This window comes from Lissotriton vulgaris, chromosome 2_1 (genome assembly GCF_964263255.1).
Source record: "Lissotriton vulgaris chromosome 2_1, aLisVul1.2, whole genome shotgun sequence".
NCBI lineage: Eukaryota > Metazoa > Chordata > Amphibia > Caudata > Salamandridae > Lissotriton > Lissotriton vulgaris.
Genome location: NC_141687.1, coordinates 319,847,238 through 319,870,681, shown reverse-complemented (window position 1 = coordinate 319,870,681; position 23,444 = coordinate 319,847,238). Strand labels below are relative to the sequence as shown.

The window sequence follows — 23,444 nt, the reverse complement described above, 5'->3', positions numbered from 1 at the left end:
CCCAGATGGCCGATGTGATGGACCGTCTGAAGGTACTGGAAAGGAGGGCCGAGGATGCAGAAAACAGGAACAGGCGCAACAACGTGCGCCTAGTGGGCCTGCCGGAGAAAATTGAAGGCGACGACATGGTGGGCTACTTGGATAACTGGCTGCGGACGGAGGTGGCACCTGAAGGTCTGTCCCCCTTCTTCTCCCTGGAGCGGGCGCATAGAGTTCCGGCGCGTCCGCCAGCCTTGGGCCTTCCTCCTCGCCCGGTGGTGTTCAAGTTGCTCCATTACCGGGACAGAGACTGGCTTTTGCAGAGGGCGAGAGAGGCAGGGCCCTTTCAGGTGGAAAACAACAGAGTCACCATGTTCCCGGACTACACGTTTGAGACTCAGCGACTTCGGGCAAACTTCTTGTCCCTCAAGCGGGAGCTCCGCCAGGAAGGCATCAAGTACTCCCTGTTGTTTCCTGCCAAACTACGAGTGGTGGTGGACGAAAAGTCTTTATTCTTCACGACTTCCGCGGATGCATGGGACTGGTGGGACACTTATAAGGCAGGAACGGACGGTGCCAAGGTCAGGGAGGAAGAGGCCAAGGCGGATAGGCCGATCAGACAGTCCCAACGGATCAGGAAGAATCGCAAGAGGACCGGGAAACCCTCGATGTCACAGACGGAGGCGGAGAGGCAGGCGGCCCTACAGGCGGTGGTGGACTTATCTAGAGCCGCCAGGACTCAATCTGGGAAGGGCACGGATTCGGAGGCCCCGGGAACGGGCTCAGAGACAGGACAATCGGAGTTTGGTGGAGCCCGGGGCCCTATTGTGACGCCGCAGACCTCGGGAGAGATACTGGAGGCGTGCTGAACTGGTTTGGCGGAATGGACTCGCTGGTTGGACACCGGGGCGATGGACCCACAGCAGTGGAAAGACATTGATTGAGGTTTTGGGGAACTGTAATGTGGGGATTGTGGGATGGAGCACGCGGGGCTGATTTGTTGGAGGTCTTATAGCATTGAGCCGCGCCTTACTGGCCCCTAAGGTCATCGCAGTGGGGACTGCGAATATTATCACCTTTCCTTGAGGGGTGGTCGGGAGTGTTGGTTTGGATGGGGGCACTTCCAGTTGCGGGGGGGCCTGTCCTGGGGGGGTGGGAGTTGCGGGCTGTTGGGGTTGCTCGAGGGGTTGTAGTTGTTGGAGGGGTTTGGCTTCCTGTTTGGAGAGGGTGGGGGGGAGGGCCCGTGGTCGCGGGACTTAGGCGAACACTGTTCTTTGTTGTGTGGTCCGGTTGTGTAGGAGGGAATGGCTAGTACTGGAGCATTGAAATGTGTTACCTGGAATGTGCGGGGCATGCAGTCCATGACGCGCAGACATAAGGTTCAGGCATACCTCAAGCGTAGGGGGGTTCACATAGCGTTCCTGCAGGAGACGCACCTAAATAAGCAGGAAGGGGCGGCTCTACAAAGGCGCTGGAGGGGGCAGTTATTCTACACGACATTTTCAGCATTTGCGAGGGGGACATTGATCTGGATACGGGCGGGGGTCCCCTTCCAAGTCTCGAAGTCGTCGATAGACCCAGAGGGCAGATATGTGGCTGTGGAAGGAAGGCTGAGAGGCAGGATGATATCGCTATGCAATGTGTATGCTCCTAATGTTGACCTGCCCGCTTTCTTATCTAACGTTTCGGGCAAATTGGCGGGTTACTTGGCAGGGCCGGTCCTCCTGGGGGGGGACTTCAACTCGGTTGAGGATGTACTACTAGATAGGTCCCATCCCCCGCTTCGCGCATCCCCAGCACATAGGATCGCCAAGCGTAGATTGGAATGGCAGGAGAGCTGGGCCCTCACGGATGCGTGGAGGGCGTTACACCCCACCACTAGGGATTACTCCTTTCACTCACACCTGCATGATTTACATGTGAGGCTGGATGCGTTTCTTTGTTCGGAATGTGTGCTCCCTGCGGTGGGTGGGGCGGAATACTTGGCAAGGACGATATCGGACCACAACCCCTTGTTGATGTCTCTGGAATGGATGGTGACTGTTAACAGCGTACCAACATGGCGCCTGCAACCTGACACCCTGGACGACTTGTTGTTCAGGGAGGCCCTGAATGACCGTATTGAGAGATATTTTGAGGAGAACAGTGGCTCGGCTTCCACGAGGGCGGTTGAATGGGATGCTTTCAAGGTGGTGGTGCGGGGACACTGTATTGGGCACACGGCAGGGGCACGGAAGACTTTGTTGGATGACTTAGATAAGGCTGAGACGCGGCTGAGGGATCTTGAGAAGAGGCGCCCGAATCACCCAGAATTGCAGGAGGGGCTTAGCGGGGCGCGGGAGGGGCTGGCGGTAGAGCTAGAGCGGCTGCGTAGCTTCGACCACAAGGCGTACGTGATGAGGGCGCATGCGGAAGGTGATAAGGCGGGGGCGATGTTGGCTTGGCTTGCTAACCCTATCCGGGGGGGAGGGCCGATCATGAGGATCCAGGTGCCAGGGGAGGAGCCTTGCCACTCCCAACCCGGGATCCTGAACAAGTTCCGAGCCTATTATGAAGGGCTCTATCTGAGTGGTGATACTGGAGGGACGGAGGAGCTTGAGGAGTTCTTGGACGGGCTGGAGTTGCCGCGAGTGGAGGACTCGGAGGCAGAGGAGTTGGGGCGGCCCATCTCCCTCGGAGAAATAGGTTGCGCTGTGAAACAGATGGCTAGAAACAAGACCCCGGGCCTTGACGGTCTACCGATCGAATTTTATGGCAAATACCTGGAGCATCTTGCTCCACGGCTGCGCGAGGTATACAATGAGGCGCAGGAGAAGGGCCGACTCCCGGGCTCCATGTGCGAGGCCCTTATGATCCCACTCTTGAAGCCGGGCAGGGAGGGTACGGCGCTGTCCTCATACCGCCCGTTGTCTATGTTGACGACGGATTACAAAATCCTCAGTAAAATTCTAGCCAACAGATTGCTAGTGCATATGACGAGCCTGGTTCATGGTGACCAGTGCGGTTTCATACCGACACGCAACACCACTCATAATATCCGCAGACTCACGAGACTGATGGGTGTGGACTGGCCAGACGCCATCTCCCCCTTTGTCCTGTCCATCGACATTGAAAAGGCGTTTGACAGCCTCGAATGGGGATACCTGTATGAGGTGATGCGTCGCTTTGGACTGGGAGACGGATATATACGGTGGACCAAGGTCCTCTATACGGAGGCGGTAGCAAGGGTCCGGGTAGGTGCGCTGATCTCGAGACAATATTCGATCAGGCGTGGCACTAGACAGGGTTGTTCCCTATCCCCGCTACTGTTTGCGTTAGCAATGGAACCCTTCGCTGCGGTAGCCAGACTGGGCCGCCACTACGCAGGTTTGCCTTTTAGAGGGAGGCCACACCTCATCTCACTTTATGCGGATGACCTGTTAATGTTTTTGGCTGATGCCGGCGCTGAACTACAGGGGGCACGGAGGCTACTGGAGCAGTTCGGTGGGTTATCGGGCCTGAGGGTCAACTGGCCCAAATCCTGTCTGTTCCCCCTGAGGCCGGGAGAGCCTTGCCCACTTACTGCTCAGGAACTCCGGTGGGAGCCGCGCTGCCTACATTATCTAGGGGTTTATATCTACCACACCTCATCCGACCTACTGGATGGCAACGTAACTCGCTGTATTAACGCACTGCGTGGATCTATGGACTTCTGGGCGACTCTACCGCTCTCTCTGGCTGGTAGAATCTCCCTGCTGAAAATGATAGCCCTGCCTAGGCTTTTGTACTATTTCCGGACACTGCCGGTATGGATCCCGAGTTCGATTTTCAAACGCCTGAGGTCACTGATCATACTGTTCCTGTGGGGCACGGGCAGGAGACGCATAGCGCTCGACACGCTGTTACGCCCCAAGGATGAGGGAGGTATGGCAGTGCCGGACTTCGAAGGATATTACCTCGCTGCCCAGCTGCAGACTTTTACTCAGGAGGTGGCGAGGGTGTATAGAGGTCCCGAGGACGCAAGAATCGAAGGCACCCCGCGACACGTTCTGGCATATATCACGCTGCACCAGAAACTCCGAGTGGGAGACCTGACGGTCGAGGAGCAGACTTTCCGTCTATGTTGGGACCGGGCCCGTAAGCGGGCGGGTGTCCGCCTTATGTACGCCCCCGAAATACCGCTGGGTATGATCACTGCCCTCCCACATGGAGGTGACTGGTCGCGCCTGCTCGGGTGGGAGGAGGCGGGAGTACACGTGCTGGGTGACCTCTACGAAGATGGGGTGTTGCTGCCGTTTCGGGACCTACAAGAGAGATTTGACCTACCGAGGGGTGACTATCTGCTGCACGCGGCAGTCACAGGCGCCATGCGAGCCCATTGGGGGGAAGGGCAGCAGGAACCGGGTACCTCAATGGCATGCCAGTACGCCATGATGGCGGCGGGAACCTTTAAGGCCGTCACGTGCTTGTACTCGAGAATGCAGCGGGAGGCCTTGCAACCTTTGGCAGCCCTGAAGGCCAAGTGGGAGTTGGACCTCCAGGTGGAGATACCAGACACGACCTGGGGCCAACTGCTGAGGAGGGCGCGGAAGAGCTCGAGGAATGCCAGGTTCCAATTGATCCACTTTTATGTTGTCCACAGGGCGTACCTCACACCCGGGAAAATCCAACAATACTTTGGGGCGGCCGACGCTGCTTGCCCTAGATGTAGTACAGCGGGGGCGGATCTTTGTCATATGCTGTGGGATTGCCCCTCTCTGGGCGACTATTGGCAGGAAGTTGGGCGGGCCCTTAACGAGGCGACGGATAGGGATATTCAGTATACTAAGGCAGTTGGCATCCTTCACTGGTTCCCACATACACCTAGAAATACGATGACGAGTAAATTTATAGATTTAGGGCTTATCTTGGCCAAGCGGGAGATCACACGAAATTGGAAGTCCAGAGTGGGGCCCACGTATAAAAGATGGTATGGGGAGTGTCTGAGATGGGCCGCGTGTGATAGCACCCTGCGATATCAGATGGCCTGGAGGTCGAATGACGAGAAAGCACTGGAAAGGGCGACTGCATGGGAGATGATGGTGCAGGCGCTCAGGGATGTGGGCGATGAGGAGCAGGAAGGCGAGAGCGAACTAGCAGGAGCAGACCCCAACACTGTACAGGAGAACACACCTTAGCGATTGTTTGCTTCCTCCTGCAACACACCAGACACTGACACATGGTTACTCAAGCGCAACGCGACCACGGGGGAGGGTGGGTAGGAAGCTGATTTGGAGGGATGTTGGGGCACCAAAATTTGGGGAGGGGGAGGGGCGTAAACCACAAAAGCATTCCAGGGTTATGTGCACGATGAAGCAGTCAGACAATGTAAGAAGTACGAGACCAAGATGGAAGACGAAGCTGCCAGCATCACGAGCGGGGAGAGACCCCCGGAAGGAAGACACAAAATTCCTCAATTGCATTGGTCCATGTTCATACTGATGTTGATGAATATCTTGTCTATACTTTTATGTTGGTGATGCAATAAAAATGATGTTAAAAAAAAAAAAATGAGTGCCCATTAGAAAAACACAAAGCATTTTACATCATACATCCCTACAACCTGTTTTCAACTAGTCTGATCACTAACACCTATATATTGTTGTATTTCAAGCCTCTGGGCAACTCTATCTGCTTACTGATTAGTATTTGCCCTACATAAATAATGCTATGCAATATACCTATCCCTGCATACTTCAGAAAGCTGTCTGGTCTGCAGTCAGAGAATGTCATTCTTGCATATCCCATCAAGCAATTAGACTTCGATTTTAGATGCCACAAAGGCTTTTGACTCTTTAGATTTGGCATATCTCTTCCCGTTACTTCGGTGCCTGGGTCTGAGTTTGTAGTTTATTAAACAAATACAGCTTTTATGTACTCTCCTTACTGTACATGAATGGACTCAATCTGATCCAATCCCAATTTCACGCGGCATACGACAAGTCTGTCCATTACTGTTGTTGCTGTTCACCATTGCCATGGAGCTGCTGGCAGATAGGCTCTGACAGCTTCATGCGAATAGAGGCATAGGCTTGACATCCAATCATTTCAATGTACGCAGATGACATTACTCTGTATATATGTGATCCCCAGACGAACCTGGCCCCATTGAACGGGGAGGTCTTGCGGTTCGGGGGCTACTCCGGAATTCACATAAACTGGTCTAAATCTGTCTTATGTCCCCTCACAGAAACCACACGGCTCTTCTGCGCTGAATATCTGCTGATATGGGTGACTGACCCGTCAGATACTTAGGGATATGGCTCTGCAGAGATCGAGAGGAGTTATTGCGGGTCAATTACTACCAGACAGTTGTTTGGCAGTAAGCACTCATCCCAGGGTGGCCCAAGCTCCCGTTGTCTATGGCAGGTCGCATCAATATTGCAAAAATGATCATACATCCTAAGTTTCTTTTCCTCTTTGTGAAGGTTCCTCTCCCACTCACCATGCAGTTTTTAAGCATCTGATGTCCAACCTGATATCGCTAATATGGGCGGGCAAGCAGCCGCGAGCCTCCTATGAACTTCTCATGCTGGCACTATCACAGAGCAAATTGGGTGCACCTGACATGCAATTCTATGCTCTGTGCTTTCTGGCTCAATTTCTACACTGCAAGCTTCATCCCACCAGACACCAACCACACTTAGCCATAGTGCGCAACCAGACTTCCCCTTGGCCACTAATGACAGCGCTGTTCCTACCCTACAAGGCACCCAAGGCCCAAATCAATACAGTGGAATGTGTACGATAGGCATGGGATGGGCTCCGAAGATGGGCCGGTCTTGCTATTCTACATGCTTCCTCTATTCATCTCACAAATAACCTCATACTCACTCCGTTTCACGACAAGGGTGCTATCAGGTGCACAAATGCAAGGGGCATCAGAGCTTTCATGGACCTATATCCTGATGATCAATTCTTCCCTCCTTCTGTGAGCACAGGTTTGCATACCCTCACATTCCTAGATACACCATTATATTATAAACTCCGTGCTGTTTGTCGATTGCTACAGTATGCTTTTCCCACGCGGCCATTAACCCTTTTGTCACTTGCGCATATACTTACTACTGGATCACCTCGAAAACTGATTACTCGTCTCTACACTCACACACAAAATTTCTCTCTTATTTCTATTCCGAAAGCCCGGGAGACCTGGAATTCGGACCTCGATTCTCCCCTGACGGACAAGAAATGTTTTTTTTTCTGTGGTCAACTAGAAATGCTCTTCCTCAACTATCGGTTGCAACTCATACATTTTAAATACATACACCACCTGTATCGCACACCATTTCAGTTAGTCAAAATGGGAGTATCTCAAGACCCTCATTGCTTACGATTTCACAACACTCAAGCCACATTCCCTACATCTTGCCTGGATCTGCCCTGGGGTGGTAGATTTTTGGGGGAAGGTTTGCACCACAAGAAACATCACTCGCTTGCCACCACCACTAGACCCCAAGATTTGCCTCCTCGGCTATGTCAAAGATATTCCCAATACATAGGGCCGCCTCACAGCAATGCTGCTTCTCTTAGCAAAATGCAGAGTTGCAATGCATTGGTAAAGAAAACCGGCCCGACTACTCAAGCATGGCTGCATGATACATCCTACTGCCAAGAACAACTCTCTGCATACTAGGAACTCATGCTACTGAGATCTCGACCTGAAGATATATGGGCTCCTTTCACTACCTTTCTTCGACAGCAGGATGCAGACCCACATCCTATACAATGCCATTGCCATCAACCGGAACTATAGACTCTGTTTAGAGGCAAAATTAGTTACAGATAACACTCATTACCTTTTGCTTCTTTCTGAGGTGTGCATGAGGCCAATGCATTGGCTGCACTGGTTGGGTTAATGTCGGCTACGTAGTTGGTCTGTGACACTACTGCAAATCTACTTCATATATTATGTATGCTGTAACGTGTTCTTATCAGTGGAACCAAACACCATGACTCAAAACACTGTACTGTATGTATATTTTGAAATGCCAATAAATTTAAAAAAACAATCATTCTTCGTGTCTGTGCTCCTCACAAAATCTCTGTTTCCCTTTACACCCTTTTCCCCAGTGATTCTCTGGTGAGAGGGGAGGAGTAATTGCTTTGCAATCTTTCATACCTCTGCCACCTGGAACAAACAATGTCTCAGGCAAAAGGCAAGGCAATCAAATATATACAACCTTCCTTCCTCCTTCCTTCCAAATTTGTTCTATGTGAGGCTAGATGGCCTCACACTGCTAATCTCTACATGTAGCTCTCTGAGCATCAGATTGGAAGATTCCTCTCCACTGGGATCCATGTTTCCTTGCATCCACATCTGCTCTGGTACCAGTACCACTGTAGTGACGCTAACTATATCCCCCACCTTCAGCAATAGTTACCCTAGCTCTGTCTTCTATTGGTGTTTTAGTTCCTCAAAGTGCCAGTAATATGTACCATTTAAAAAGAAAAGCAGGACTGTAGACCACCCTGGGATCAGATCCTCAAAAAATCCAGAGGTCGGAGTAGCATCAGATGTCATGCTCTAGATTAGGTAATTTATACACTGGGACATAAAAGCTAATAATGCATGCTGTTTCCATCCTTCAATGTTAACGGTAAATGGTTGTGGCAGGGAAAGAAGTATTTAAATCTTTGCTGATTGGTCTATGTTCTTTGTCTAGGACAAATGTGCTCAACACCAATAACGGCAACTACCTCAAGACCTGTCGGTACAGCAAGGAGCACCATTACTGCCCCATATTCCAGCTAGGTGACATCGTCAGCTGGTCCGGAAGCAACTTTCAGAAAATGGCATCTGAGGTACAGTCATGAAAACATCCACTAGCCATCCTGAACGGTCAGAATTTATTTTCAGTCGAAATTATATATTCACAAGAACATTAAATGTGTGTGTCAGGTCAGATTAGCAGCTAGACAATATTTGAGTATCATAACTTATATTTTATATGCAAACATCTGTAAATACATGTTAAAATTATCGAAGCAACACATTATTATTATTATTATTATTACATTTCTTATATAGCGCCAGAATCGACCCCCGAAGGGGTATCTCCGCGCTTGCCTTGGGAACCCGTCCTGGTTTTTCCCTGTGAGATAACCCCTACAGGGCATCCCCAAGGTGAAAGCCAGGCATCCCGCCGCGGGGGGCCATTGTGGAGATTAAGCAAGCTTAATGCCCAGAGTTGCAGAGTGTGAACCCATGATTAGGTCAGGCACCGAAGCGAGAATTATCGAGTCCGTGGACATTTGAGCTCAACATCCTGCCGCGTCGGGAATCGAACCCTGGTCCCGGGTCTGCCTCTGCTTCAGGGTCTGCCTGCTCTAACCAGTGAGCCACACTTCTCCACTTCTCCACTATAGACCTCCATTTCTAACAAAGACGTTTTGCAAGATTGCTCTTAAGAGGGAACATCTTACATGCTTATCTAGATGACGCTTGGAAAAATTAACATAACTACTTTTCCTCTGTTTTTAAAAGTCCTTAGATGTCTGTAGTGTCCCTATTAAGAGCAATCTTGCAAAACGTCTTTGTTAGAAATGGAGGTCTATAGTTGACAGAGGTAGGTACCTTTGTCCAAATAGGGCCCCTTGTTTCTAGTCAGGGTAAGAAGGATACACACTTTAGATAACCACTGCTCACCCCGGGTAACTTGGCACGAGCAGACAGAGTTATCCCAAAGGCAATGTGTAAAGTATTTATACTCAAAACACACAGTAATACAGTGATAACACCACAAATGGACACCACACCAGTTTAGAAAAATAATGTATCTTTATCAACACTCAACAAGACCAAAACGACAAAAATACAACATACATGTAATAATAATATGACTTTAGAAAGGTTTCAAACAACATGGTCCATAGAAAACTATGGATGCATGATTCCTCACAAAGTACCTGTAGATGCATCAAAATTCACAAGGCCAAACAGCCGCAGAGGTGGGAAGCGTCAAAAACAAAGAGATGTGTCAGTTTCTGAAACCTCTGGGAGGTGATGCAACAGTTCTGCTGCACGCAAGAGAAATGATGCGTTGAATCTGGAGTGTAGGGGGAAGTGATGCGTCAACTGCAAGACGATTCTAATCCACTGGTGATGGATCGGGAAAACTTTCCGCACAGGTGCGATGCGTGGAAATCCGTGATGCGTCGACGATTGGTGCAGCAGCATCGAATACGCTGCGTTGGTTTATTCAGCCGCGATCCCTCAATGCATCAGTTCTTGCAGTCGTGGCAGGCAGCCTACTTTCTAAAAGTGCCATTTTCAAACACACAAATTAAAAGCCATCTTTACTAAAGATGTGTAATCAAATTTTGAGTTCAGAGAGCCTAAACTTTATTTCTCCATCTTGTCCCAAAGGGAAGTTATACTTGTAAGATGTTACAAAGTATTTCCCATTCTATCCTACGGGACAGATAGCCTTACAATAGTGAAAGATGAAATTGGCAGTATTTCACTATCAGGACATGTCACACACACCAGTACATGTCTTACCTTACACATACAATGCATCCTGTCCAGGGGGGTACCCTGGGCCTACCATAGGGGTGCCTTACATGTAAGAAAAGGGAAATTACAAGTCCCTGGAGCCTGATAACTCTGTGTCGGTGAGGCAACACCCAAAGTTGGTGCTAGGTCAACTGCCCTATTCAAAGTTGTGGGTATACCATCATTTCCAATGGTGCCTTCCAAGTAAAGCAATGCGAATGTTACATAACTGCAGTAAAGTCTGCCGGACGGAGGTATGTGCCCAAGTACATCATGGATACTTCTAATTTTGGGTAGTCAGGAGGCACAGGGGGGGGTGTCAGTGGGTGAGTCAGTGTGTGAGCACAAGGAGCCATAAGCCATCTATCAGGGGGTCAGTGATGTCAGTGGCTCATTGGGCAGAGTGACAGATAGGAGGTGTCAGATGATGGGGTATCATGAGAGATGAGGTCAGTGACTGTCAGCCAGTGTTTCATCACAGTGGCTCCTGCTGTGAAGGCACAGTGGGTGAAGAACTGCTGCTCGCATGGCAACTTAACCAAAATGAAGTGACCAGCAGGAATGGCACCAAATAAGATTATAATGAATTAAGTCTCCATGAATTATTGCAACTCAGGCAAGTTCTCATTATCTCACTGTAATGGAAACTCTAATCGTAGACCCAGAGACATGGTCTAAAGAGAAGACAAAACAAAAAAGCAACCATTGAAAAAAAGAAAGAGCTTTGAGCAGTAGAAGTTAGGAGCAAAAAAATTGACTTGAAGAATGGGGTGGAGAAAAAAACCAGCGGAACAGGGCAACGCCAATGGGAGGAATTTAGAAACAAAAGTGAACCTGGCAGAATGGGCATAGAAGTAAGGCGGTAAATACCTGACGGGTCCATGTCACCATGGATGTGGTCTTCCAGTCCTGGTTTTTGGTCTTACACATAATTTTTCAGGCATGTGAATGTTATTTGTTCAAAGCACTTTGTTGATAAATGAAAACACAGAACTGGACTGTTCCGTTTTGGGTGACATGGAGTCATCTGGTCACCTTATTTAGAAAGGGATGTAGCCATTCTTAGGTGGACGGCAGGGATTGATCTGAAGATAAGGAAAAGAAGATGCTGGAGTATCTTGCCGCATCTGAGATGCCTTAAAATAGCCGGATGTTATGCCTGCTCCATTCTTCCATTTGACGCTATTAACCTACAAGTCCCACTCAAGGTATGGAACTGGGTGTTCCAAAGTGTTGTTTGACTTGGAAGTTTGGGAATAGCAACAAACACATAGGTTGCTAAACTCCTCCTACCTCTTTTCCACCCTGATAATGGCTGAAAATGTACTCCTATTATGTGAGGGGGTGTAGGAGAAGGCATGCTTGACAGAATTTTTTTCCCATTCGGAAATATTTTTGCATTTTAACAGGCAGCGTCAATCCTCTTATGCATAGTTCTTCATAGTGGAGAAGTCTGCAAAAGGTAAATATGAGCCTTTAGAAAACTCTTAAAAGTGCAATCAGGTAGGGGTTTAAATCTCAGCAAACACAAGAAGATGATGGATGGAGTGCTGAGACTTTTCAGACACTCACCCCCAGTCACAGATCTGGGTTGAATCTATCATCGTTCTTTCAAATCCCAGCCCATACTTTCACAAGTGTTTTGGGAATAGGGCCCACAGTTTTGCTCTGAAAGCTTAACTGTCCCAGCAGGCGAAGTGGTGCTGACTAAAAGGGCTTCTCTGGCTTTAAATATCTTATATAACATGTGGGCACTTAGCTGTCATGAAGGGGAGTTGTGATGTGTGTATCACCCCATAAAAAGTAGAGATATCACACCAGTCATGTATTATTGTCAGAGCAGGAATTGAGAGGGATCCAGCCAAATCCCAAATCCGGCAGGTTGGCAGATTGGACCTGATCCTGGTTGAAATAAGTTGTATTTGTCCCAGTGTTAATTGCTGACAGTGGTACACATTCAGCAGTGCTCACACATTGTCTACTTTCTCTTAAGAGCAGCAACCTACACGTGGCGAGGGTGCTCTCTTATTTCCACTTAGACCTAAAATAAGTGCCTGACTTAAGGGCCTTCAGCCCTCCTTTTGTTCCAGTGTCATCCTGGCTAGAAGCTATCTGGAGCCTAACACATATATGGTAATGCAATGAAGGTAAAGAAAGGCCCACAGCATGTTATCATTTCACAAGTACATAAGAGAAACAAAGATTTGTTTCAAGTTACAAGTTTATTTCAATTGCATAGTTACTAATAACAACCGCAGTAAAAAAAAAACACAATTAAAACCATAAAACGTGATAAAATATGAAGGGATTTGGAGGTAGAACTTTTCAATGTTCAACCCCTACATGTTAGAGATATGAAATAATGGCAGGTGTACATGTGTGTTCAAGTAACTACTCATATATTGACTTAAATGACAGTTACTATATTTTTATTTCATTCCTTTATATTGCTTCTAAACCAAATGTAGGGAGTCAGCGCACTGTACATCACACACACATTATAAAGAGATAATAACTCATTCAAATGCTTAAATCAATGTTCAGATACTGTTTCATAATACTGTGAGAGCTACAAGGTATAGGACTCACGCATCATCCAGGCGTTATAAGTGAAGAGTCCATAAGCATATGAAACACAAAGTGAATGGGGTGGTCTCAACTGATAAGACTTTATTACTACTCAAAGGAACCCTTCTGAGCCACCTTAGAAAAAACGGACAATTTAGAGAAAAATTAGGTTCTAAACTCATGCCTTACAGCGCTGATACCAATTTGTACCTCACTTTGCTATAGTAGAAGAACTGCAACTTCTGACTGCAAGTAACAAAATTAGCTTTGTATCAAACTGAGTAACCCACTTACCTCGAATGAGTCGATTGTCAGATCAGGTAAAGCTGCTTAGGGGTAAAGTTTTGTTAGGAGGCCCTCTTGCTTTAGAAAATTGATAATGCTTACCCATTGGCAGTAGGTTGGAATCCACACTTGAAAGGCCATCTCTGCTCTCCCGCCCACCGACCTGATTAATGATTTTGAAAAAATTCTGAAAAAGATTCTGAAAAGAAGATCAGAGTTCGAGCAGTGCAGAAAGCCATCTTAGAGTAACTTGTCCAGCTGAAAAACGCAAAAATATGTGAAGATGATCTGTGAGCGGGTTGTTATCATGAACGAAATATTATTTTCACAACACAATAGTGATAAAGTGCCAAACAAGTATTACGGGGGTGAAAACATTTGAGTTTGTCCTTACACCAAGACAAAGTGGCTACATCTCATACAAAATCATCAACTGGTCCTGCCTTTTCATTTAACAACATGTTAAGGCCTGGGATTTCTAGTTTAGCTTTCTAACATGCTCTCAAATATCTCAACATGCAAATGGGTGTTGGCTAAAAAGATGATGATGTCACATTTGAAATGTAACCACGGCTCCATTTCTAAAACATGACTGTTTCACACGCAAAATCAAGGTAAAGTGTTTTTCATTGGCGTCATGCAGAAAGGAAAAGAGCTGTACAACAAAAGCATAACAACGAGGCTGACATTACCACGCCAGTTTCAAGATCGCATAGAAAAATCACTCCATCACATACAGAAGCATTGAAAATACAGGGACAACGAACGCATGCTTATGTGTATGTTTAGGTTTAACTTTGTTTTATTGACATTTTGCAGCAAAAAAACAACATACACTGCTGATAGCTTGTCCAAGTCCCACTTCTACCCAGTGCCAAAAAACATACGTTCAGCCAGCATTGTCCATTGTGTGGGTACAGTCCAGCATGACCCCTCTGAGACGTGTCGGGCACCTCTTAGGGTAATTATATACTATAGTGTAGCTAGATATCTAAAATAAGCATCTATGTCAAAAGGATACACAAACCCTTCCCAAACCCCTCCATTCCTTCCCCCGAACTGGTGTGCTTAGGTCCCGTCTTAGCCTTGAAATGGTATGTAGGGCGTCGACCAATCAGGATCAGGATTCCGTAGTTGACTCATCCAGAGCTGTGAGACGAAGGAGGCGAAGGTACTTTGGACATGTGATCTCATTGAATTCAGTAACCAAAAGAGACACTATTGGTCGCCAAACTTCCCTGAAACTCTCCGCAGAGTTAGTGGGAAAGGCCTGTACCTGCGAGTTTCCATCCACCGCTTTGCTAACTCCTCTAGCCCACCTTTACAACCAAGTCATTTGGGTCTTTCTTTCTTTCACTTGTCTTTGTATTTTTTGTATTATAACTGTATGTTGTTGATTATTGTATTGACTACATGTATTTTTAAACTGGAAATCCCAAAAAAATGAAGAAAATAAGATAAATAAATTAAAAACACTATCCTGTTTACATAAATCATGTTTGGTTTCTATTAATAATGTTACATGTCACAACATTTAAGATAATTTGCTGTCTGCACCCCCTAGGTTTCGGCTTGTGATTTACTGTTTTTCACTACTGCCTTTTAAAAACAAAATAGAGGCCTGTACCTGCTCCATCCCTAATGTATGACAGAGCTTATGCCACCACCCCGTTTATGTCGGTGTTGTCTGCGTCCCCCAGTGCTATAAGATGTTTGGGGTGCTACCCCCAGGGCCAGTCTCATCTGTTTCCCCCTACGGGACTTTAGGGGATAAGTTAGCGAATTGGGCAATTCCAGCAGGACATAGGCCGGGAATCTCGGGATTTGTGTCTCAAATTGTCGATCCAACGCGTCTAGTATCCTGTACCAGCATACTGACAGTTCCCTACAGCCCCATAGCAAGTGCACTAATGTGCCCTTTTCCCCACATTCCCTCCAGCAAATTGAACTACGATCTGGATTCCCCTTATTAAGTCGTACCGGCGTCAAGTACTAGAACGCGCTAATCTTAACAGAGGTTTCCCTGCTGGCGGTGTTACGCGCTGTACGGTGACCTCGGTAATATATATCCCCCACTCTTTCTCCGTGAGATCCCATCCCAGCTCCCTTGCCCAACGTTTCTGGCTGGCTGTGGGTTGTGTAGGAATTTGCGGACTCAGCATATCATACAATTCAGAGATCATTTTCTTATTGGTGTTCTTAGTCACCAACCATTTCTCGAATTTTGACAATTTCCTTCGTACCTTCAGCTGTACCTCAGAATAAAAGAGCCAGTGACGAATCTGGAAGTAGTGAAACCTTACAGTTTCAGGGAGGGTGTATTCTTGTCTGAGCTGGGAGAATGAAAAGGATCCCTTCTATGTCAAATAAGTGCCCAGCAGCTTTGCATTCAGACGCCCATCACCCCAAAAACGCCCTCTCGTCAAGCCCTGGTGTAAACTCCTGATTGTCAAGTAAAGAAGTCATAGCTGAAGGAGAGGATGTAAAGCTCTCTCTAGTGGCCACTCCATCCCAGAGCCGTAGTGTAGTGCTCGTTATGGGGAGCCTGGAAGATTTGGTGGTCTATCTGGTCTCTTCATGAAGGGGACTTTCCACAAGGAGGGTTTCGCTAGCTCCCTGTCTTGGAATAGCCATTTCTTTTCAGATTCCGGTCTACTCTACTCCGCCAGGTACCTTAGTTGCGCCACCCTATAGTAGTCCATCATGCTTGGAATTCCCAGACCTCCCTCCTCTGGCGGCCGATAACTCAATTCCCTCCACATACGGGGGTGTTCCCCTTCCCAAACTAACTGCTCTATTGCCTGCTGCAGCTTGTGAATTGTCCCCGGTGGGGGTCATTTTAGAATCGTCCGGAAGAGATATAGCGCCTTGGGGAGAATAGACATTTTAGTCGCTGCTACACGACCCAGCAGTGACAGCTGATGTAGCTTTTAATTCTGTAGCTCCCTGTTGACTTGGTCAACAAATTTAGAATATTTCAGTGTGATCATCTGTGACTTGGACAGGTATAAACTTCCTTATCTGTATCCCTGCATAGGAGTCTCTGCCCGTCCCCATGCCCTCCCCTCGCTGACTTACTCCGAGAATCATGGACTTCCTGACATCTACACAGAACCCAGATGCCTGGTCGAAGGATTCCAGTTCCTGCAGGAATGCCGGGAACCAAGCGATCCGGAGACTCCAGGGCCGCGATGATGTCATCAGCGTAGAGGCTTATTGTATGTCTCTCCCTAACAAAGGGGATGCCCATGATGTCGGGTTGCCCCGTATTCTCTGTGCCAGCGGTTCAACGTATAAGGTAAAGAGCAGGGGTGACAACGGGCACCCCTGCCTCATCCCTCATTAAATCTCGAAAGGGCTAGAGGATAACTCGTTTACCCTGATTGTCGCTGTGGGCGTGTTGTAGCAACTTGTTGCCCAAGCCCTAAATCGATGCCCCAAACCAAAATAAACCAATGTCTTATCTAAAAAGTCCCAGTATACCCGGTCAAACGCGTTCCCGGCGTCTACCACTAACAGAAGGCTGTCCATGTTCGTGCGGTGGGCCTTGAAGATCAGGTGGAGAATTAGTTTTGTGTTATCACTACTCTGCTGGTTTTGAATAAATTCCGATTGGTCTGGCTCAATAATGCCCGGCATCAAGGGGCCCACCCTCGCCACTAAATCACTGGTAAACAACTTCAAATCGACATTGAGGAGGGACACTGGGCGATAGGAGCCACAAAGAGTTTTGTCTTTCCCCGTCTTGGGGAGCACCACTATAGAGGCTGCTAGCATGTTGGAAGGGATCGTCCCGGGTCCTGTAAAAGAGTTGAAGAGCCTCGTCAGGAGCGGGGCTAAGATGTGACAAAAAGATTTATAGTACCCTGCCGAGAAGCTGTCTGGTCCCGGTGATTTGAGGGGCGTGAGGCGTGATACCGGCCCTTTAACTTCCTCTACTCGCAGGGCCGTTTCTAGGTGTTTTGCCGCCCTAGGCGAGAATTGAAAAATGTCACCCCCTCCCTTTTACTACCATCACTCTCTCCCCCTTTCATCCAGGCTTTTCAATATAAAAGTACATATTAAAACAGCATATTTTGGGGTGAAAATGAATTGAAGCAGAGCAGAAGATGGCCTGGGAGCTCGGGGCTGGAGCTCTGTGAGGACTGAGGCTGCTAGGGGACGGGGGCTCTAAGAGGGCTGGGACTGCTAGAGGATGAGAGTTGAAGGTGCAGAGGCTGCTAGTGGATAGGAGGTCTGAGGGACCGGAAGCTCTGGGACAGGAGCTTAGAATGCAGAGGGTTCCGGGGAAGGCCCGGACTGCCAGGGGGTAGGGAGTTCTGATACGACTGGAGCTTCTAGAGTGTGGGACCTTTAACGGCCAGGACAGGAGCTGTACAGACAAAAAGGGTTTTGAAAAGACCAGGAATGCTTGAGGACGGGAACTAATAGGACGGGCTGCAAGGAGACATGGGTCTGGGGGGCGCAGCAGCTAGAGGAAGGGGTCTGTGAGAGGGCTGGTGGTAGCTCTGAGAGACTCCCCCGGGGCACTGGATGGTCCAAAGGGCAGGGGGCTGCTAGAGGCAGCGAGCTCCAAGAAGGTCAGAGCCACTAGGCAATGGGAGGTCTGAGAACACAGGCTGGGTGTTAAGGAGAGTCTCCGAATGTACTGTGACTCTGCCTCCCATGAGCTGAGATTTGAACTTTCAGTGCGGCCTAAGCCCTGTTACGGTTTTGAGAGTGCTTGTTCTCCAAGGAACCTGTCCCTACCTTCAAGGCCCTACTGCCGAGGTGATGGACAGAATGCTGAATAAATTAAAACATTCACCCCAGTCAAGAGATCTGGGTTAAATTTGACATTCCTTTGCTCACCATGCCACCCCAGTTTAGACCCACCCATATGCAAATCTGTCTTGCCCCTGTTGGGAACAGTCCAGCCCGAACTGCCAGGCCAGGTCCTCCCTGGACCAGAAACGTGAGCCCTGGGACTGGTTTCTGGGTTTCACCCCTCATCAGCCAGGCTAGCTTGAATCCTGATCTGTGACTGGGAGTGAATGTTTGCATTGTCCAGCATTCCATACATCATGTTCTTTTTGCAATTGTCACCCTAAGTGGGAAGGGTATTGCACAGACGTGGATCGATTGCTCGCTACGCCACCAGATTCAAGCTATCCTGGCTAATGAGGGGTGATACCCCGAAACAGGTCCCAGGATGCTTGTTTCTGGTCCAGGGAGGACCTGGCCAACCAGTCCTGGCTGGATTGTTACCATAAGGTACAGGGTCAAGACTGATTTGCATGTGGCTGGGTCTAAAGTGGAATGGCGTGGCATGGAAAAAAACGATGGATTTAACCCAGATCTGTGACTGACTGGGGCAATGTTTGATTGGCTCAGCATTCCGTCCATCTTCTGTTCTTTTTGCAGTCATCAACTTAGGTGGCAAAGAGTGTGTGTACCTACAAAATCCGAAGCCACATCCCACTGGCGTGCTTTCACTCGCCCATCTCCCTCCCTCCTCCTCGGCCCACCGACTGGGCCCAGATCACACAGAGCGCACTCCACGCGACGGGCACTGTGCTTTTTGACAACCCTACCCTATCTGAAACAACACAGTAGGAAGCAAAACCTGTCTCTGAAACCTACACAAGGCTCCTACATAAAAGGTTACAGTTAAAGTTCACTGACTCGAAAGGATTGGTGGTATTTTACAGATGATAAAGAATGTAATTACATATTAGAGAACGTCATGTATTAATGTTGGAGGTATCTCAGGTTTTAATGTAGCAGGAGACCTGTAGAGAACTGTAATTCTATTACTAAAGAGAGTTAAAGAACGAAGGGCACAATATTCCTTCTGTAAGAATGTGCAAAGGTTTCCTCAGCGACCAAAGTAAGCATTTCTGCTTCATAATGTGACAAAGGTAAACAAACATTCTTGTCCTGTGAGTTGATAAAACATGTCATTTTAAGCATGTTTACTGGTATCTGATAACTAAGGATGTGTGTATGAGGGCTGGGAGTTCTGCTGAGGGCACTGTGGGTGTCTGTGTGTGTGGAATAGGTGGGCAGTAGGAAAACAAAAAGAAACAGGTAAATAAGTAAGAGGCAAACTGATGTGGTAACAGTCAGGGACACTCAGGAAAGGTAAGGGATAGATATGAAACCCATAGCACAGGCCAAGGAGGCAGGACATAGGCACAGATGGCCGTGGTGGGCTGTGGTGAGGGGGCAGGAGGTGTGCGCGAGCACCCCTTCTGTAGCATACATTCATGGCAAATGCAACTAGAGGGCGACAAAAGTTATTCGATGAGAGATAGGATCAGACATTTGAAATCCGACCACTAACTTTGGAGGAAATAGGAGGGATGGCGAGAATAAAATAATAACCAGTGGGTCCGTGTTTAGTTCTGGCTTGTCGACACAGCTGTCTCTACAACCATTAATAGTCATTCTTTAAAATACCCATACACTAAGCTTCCGTCAGAGAAGTCTTTCTCTCAACTCATGCTATTGGCTGTATCCTTTCCCCTCCTATGTCATGTTTGCTTGGCAATACATAAGGGACTATTTCACATCTCTGAATCATGTCACATTAAATTATTTTTCTCCTAAATGCATTGTATAAGAAAAGCAATCATATTTTCTTTGTTTTGCACTACTATAGGCATTTTAAAAATACATTAGTCAGGTTTCAAAATGCACGCCACACCCATTGGCTTTTCCAATGCTTGCTTTATTAAGTAGGGTGGGGACTATCTGTGTCTCGAGGTAAGGCTTTAGCGGAGTGGATGATTAAGTGAAACTCTGCATTGCTGCTATGTAGTGTTCGCATCTTAGGAGGATCAGAGATTGTAGGGAAACGAGGGAGGCTGACAAAGGCTCCCCTTTTGACTCACACAGAGTCAAAAGGGGAGATCTGAAGACTCGGCAGAATAGAAGAAAAGATGCTAACGAGGGGGTAGTAATGGTGAAGAATTTGAACTTTAAAGAAAAGCCAGAATAATCCTTTTCTGATTATGTGAATTTGGCTCTGGCTCATTGTGGGGGGTGGGGGCCTGGGGGCACTGAGAGAATGATGGGACTGATGACAGGTTAGGATGAGTGCACAAAGAGGAGCTCAGTCAGTGAAAGTGAGATCACCACCACCATAAAGGCAGGAGGAGACCGGCAGAGCGGGGGGAGACACGCTTACCTGCCGCCACCGCCGAGAGTCATTTGAGGCATCAAAAAGAACTCGCCAGACACGACGTCCAAGCCGCCACCGCCCAGAGTCAAAACCGGGCATTGGTAACCGCGCCGCCGCTCCGGGAGGACTACAACTCCCGGCAGGCCTCGCGGCGGCGCGTGAAAGTGACGCGGAACGCGCTAGCAGAGCGCTGAACACCACCATAAAGGCAGGAGGAGACCGGCAGAGCGGGGGGAGACACGCTTACCTGCCGCCACCGCCGAGAGTCATTTGAGGCATCAAAAAGAACTCGCCAGACACGACGTCCAAGCCGCCACCGCCCAGAGTCAAAACCGGGCATTGGTAACCGCGCCGCCGCTCCGGGAGGACTACAACTCCCGGCAGGCCTCGCGGCGGCTCGTGAAAGTGACGCGGAACGCGCTAGCAGAGCGCTGAACACCACCATAAAGGCAGGAGGAGACCGGCAGAGCGGGGGGAGACACGCTTACCTGCCGCCACCGCCGAGAGTCATTTGAGGCATCAAAAAGAACTCGCCAGACACGACGTCCAAGCCGCCACCGCCCAGAGTCAAAACCGGGCATTGGTAACCGCGCCGCCGCTCCGGGAGGACTACAACTCCCGGCAGGCCTCGCGGCGGCGCGTGAAAGTGACGAGGAACGCGCTAGCAGAGCGCTGAACACCACCATAAAGGCAGGAGGAGACCCGAGTCGCGGGACGCGAGCGGGATGCCCGGGGCGAAGCCCGGGCAAAGGGCGGGCCCTCTACGGCCCTCATCGGCACAAGTCGGCCAGGCTAGGCCACCCTATTAACATTCTCGTCTGTGCACCAGGAAATAATTTGTGTGAGTGTCTACAGTAAGTAGTGGTGCTCCAGACGCTGGTTGACCGCCTTTTGAGCCTAAGCCATCCAGACGGGGGTCGGTAAGCAGGCTATATAGCTTCTATCGAATCGCCCAGGAGCCTGGGTTAAGAAGGGGGCCCACTTGGAAACGCCAAGAATAGACAATCATACTGACGAATCTGGAAAGGAGTCAGCTGGATACCTGCACAAGCTTTGAAGTAAGACTTTTTGTTTTAACCGTGGGAGAGATACTTTTGTTAACTAATCGAGCAGTGGGTATAAGACTTTCACACACCTCTCCAAAATTATGCGTAAAAAAAATCACCATATGGCATCCGAAATACCAAAGAACACCATGGAAAACTATCTTGTCCAAGTGGTCAGCAAAATAAACAGCGAACGCAGACAATCGCTAGGTCTGTCCCAATCACCTATTCTTCCTCCCATGAGCCCACCCACCTCTTCGCAAATTAATGAGTCCCTGTTACTAGACTCTAACAACGATCTTCATGCACCAGCTTCCCCAGTAACTGTCAACATTGATGTAAGCACAGTGAATGTGGGGGACACTGAACAACACGTGGCCAATGACTCAGATGCACAGCTTGTCATTGAGGTTTAAGAAAATAATGATAAAGAAGACGTGGAGGATGATCCACCGGTTAAACAGACCTCAAGGGCAGTTAGAGCCAGTCGCAGATTGCAAAGTAAACGTGGGGGGGCACGTTCTGGAAAAAACAAGGTCACATCACCACCAAAGGAAAAAAATACCTGCCAGAACAAAGAGGTTAATAATTTGAGGGACATATTGGACGAGGATTTAATGTCCAAAATTGCGGAGCTGTTAGAAATAAAAATACAGACAATTGTTAAGCCACTTATTAGTAAGATTGACAAACTTTCTGCAGAGATAAAGAAACTTGGAAGCACACAAAATGTCTTAGCAGATGCAATAGGCAATGTCTTAAGTAACGTTAACAAAGGCAGTGATCCTCCAGAGAAAGATAACGAATCCAGGGTAACATCAGATGATATTCCTCCAGGAGTAATTCCTACAGAATGCCCACAAACTTCTGGCCAAAATATTAACAACTTGCCATCAGAAGCCCCAACTGCCCGATTAATTGATTCAACACATGCTACATTGCCCTCTAGTTTTGAAGAAAATCAAACACAATTCGTAGTTGAAGCAGCACCGTTAGTGCTAGTGCTAGCCAATACACCAACCCTATCACCGGACCAAACTGAGTCAGCCTCATCACTTAAAAGTAAGGCACTATACTGGCTCTCACATAATATGCGGATTGCACAGGGGGGTGAACAGCGGTTGGCTGATGAAATTAAAACAGCAAGGAGGGTTGGCTGGATAGGAAATAAGCAAAAAAAATGGAAGGGCGACTGTGTGATACTAAACTTTTCGACTGCAGCTGCTCTTCCGGATATTTTGCCAAATATCCTTCCACCACAAAAAAGAAGCAGTTCAATAATCCCCCTTACATTAGAATTTTTCTACACTGATTCACAAAAGGCCAACAATCAAAAACCCCGGAAGCCACTTTGGTCAACGAGAGACCATGGTTGGGGAGGGCGACCATCAGCTCCTGACATGAATTATGCTCCCCAAAATAGGGTAGGCTCATGGCTACCAAACTACCACAATATTTTTCAAAACACAATCCCAGGGCAAAATTGGAATCAAATGGGCAGACGAGGGCCTGGTATAATAACCAATAATTGTGGTCCTACAGGAAATGTTAAATATAATGGAGGATGGCCAGGCATGCAGCAGAATGTACCGTATCCTAATACCCCAGCACCTATAGGTAATGCTGACTTCAATGGAGGATGGCTGGGCTCTTATAAGAACCCACCCTTTCCCATTACCCCTGCACCTAGATGGAATGCCCCCACAAATGGTTGGGGCTTCAGGGCCCCATCTTACAACTGGGGAGTTAGCACTTCAAATAGGTTTGAAGCCTTAGCTGGCTTAGCTGACTGCGACTGACTTGAGGGAAGGGCCCTGACAACGCCATGTAGTACAAACCACATACATCCTAGGTTGTACCCCGAAGTCGAATCAAAGCAGATTGT

General features: G+C 48.2%; 1 protein-coding gene across 2 annotated transcripts in view; it reads left to right on the top strand.

Annotated features, from left to right (window-relative positions):
* P2RX5 (purinergic receptor P2X 5) overlaps positions 1–23,444 on the top strand; it is a 516,750-nt gene that overhangs the window by 370,637 nt on the left and 122,669 nt on the right. For both annotated transcript variants that reach the window (XM_086955030.1, XM_086955029.1), the window contains exon 7: positions 8,664–8,802. In XM_086955030.1, coding sequence (XP_086811156.1) covers positions 8,664–8,802 — 139 coding nt within the window. The remainder of the gene's footprint in view (positions 1–8,663; positions 8,803–23,444) is intronic.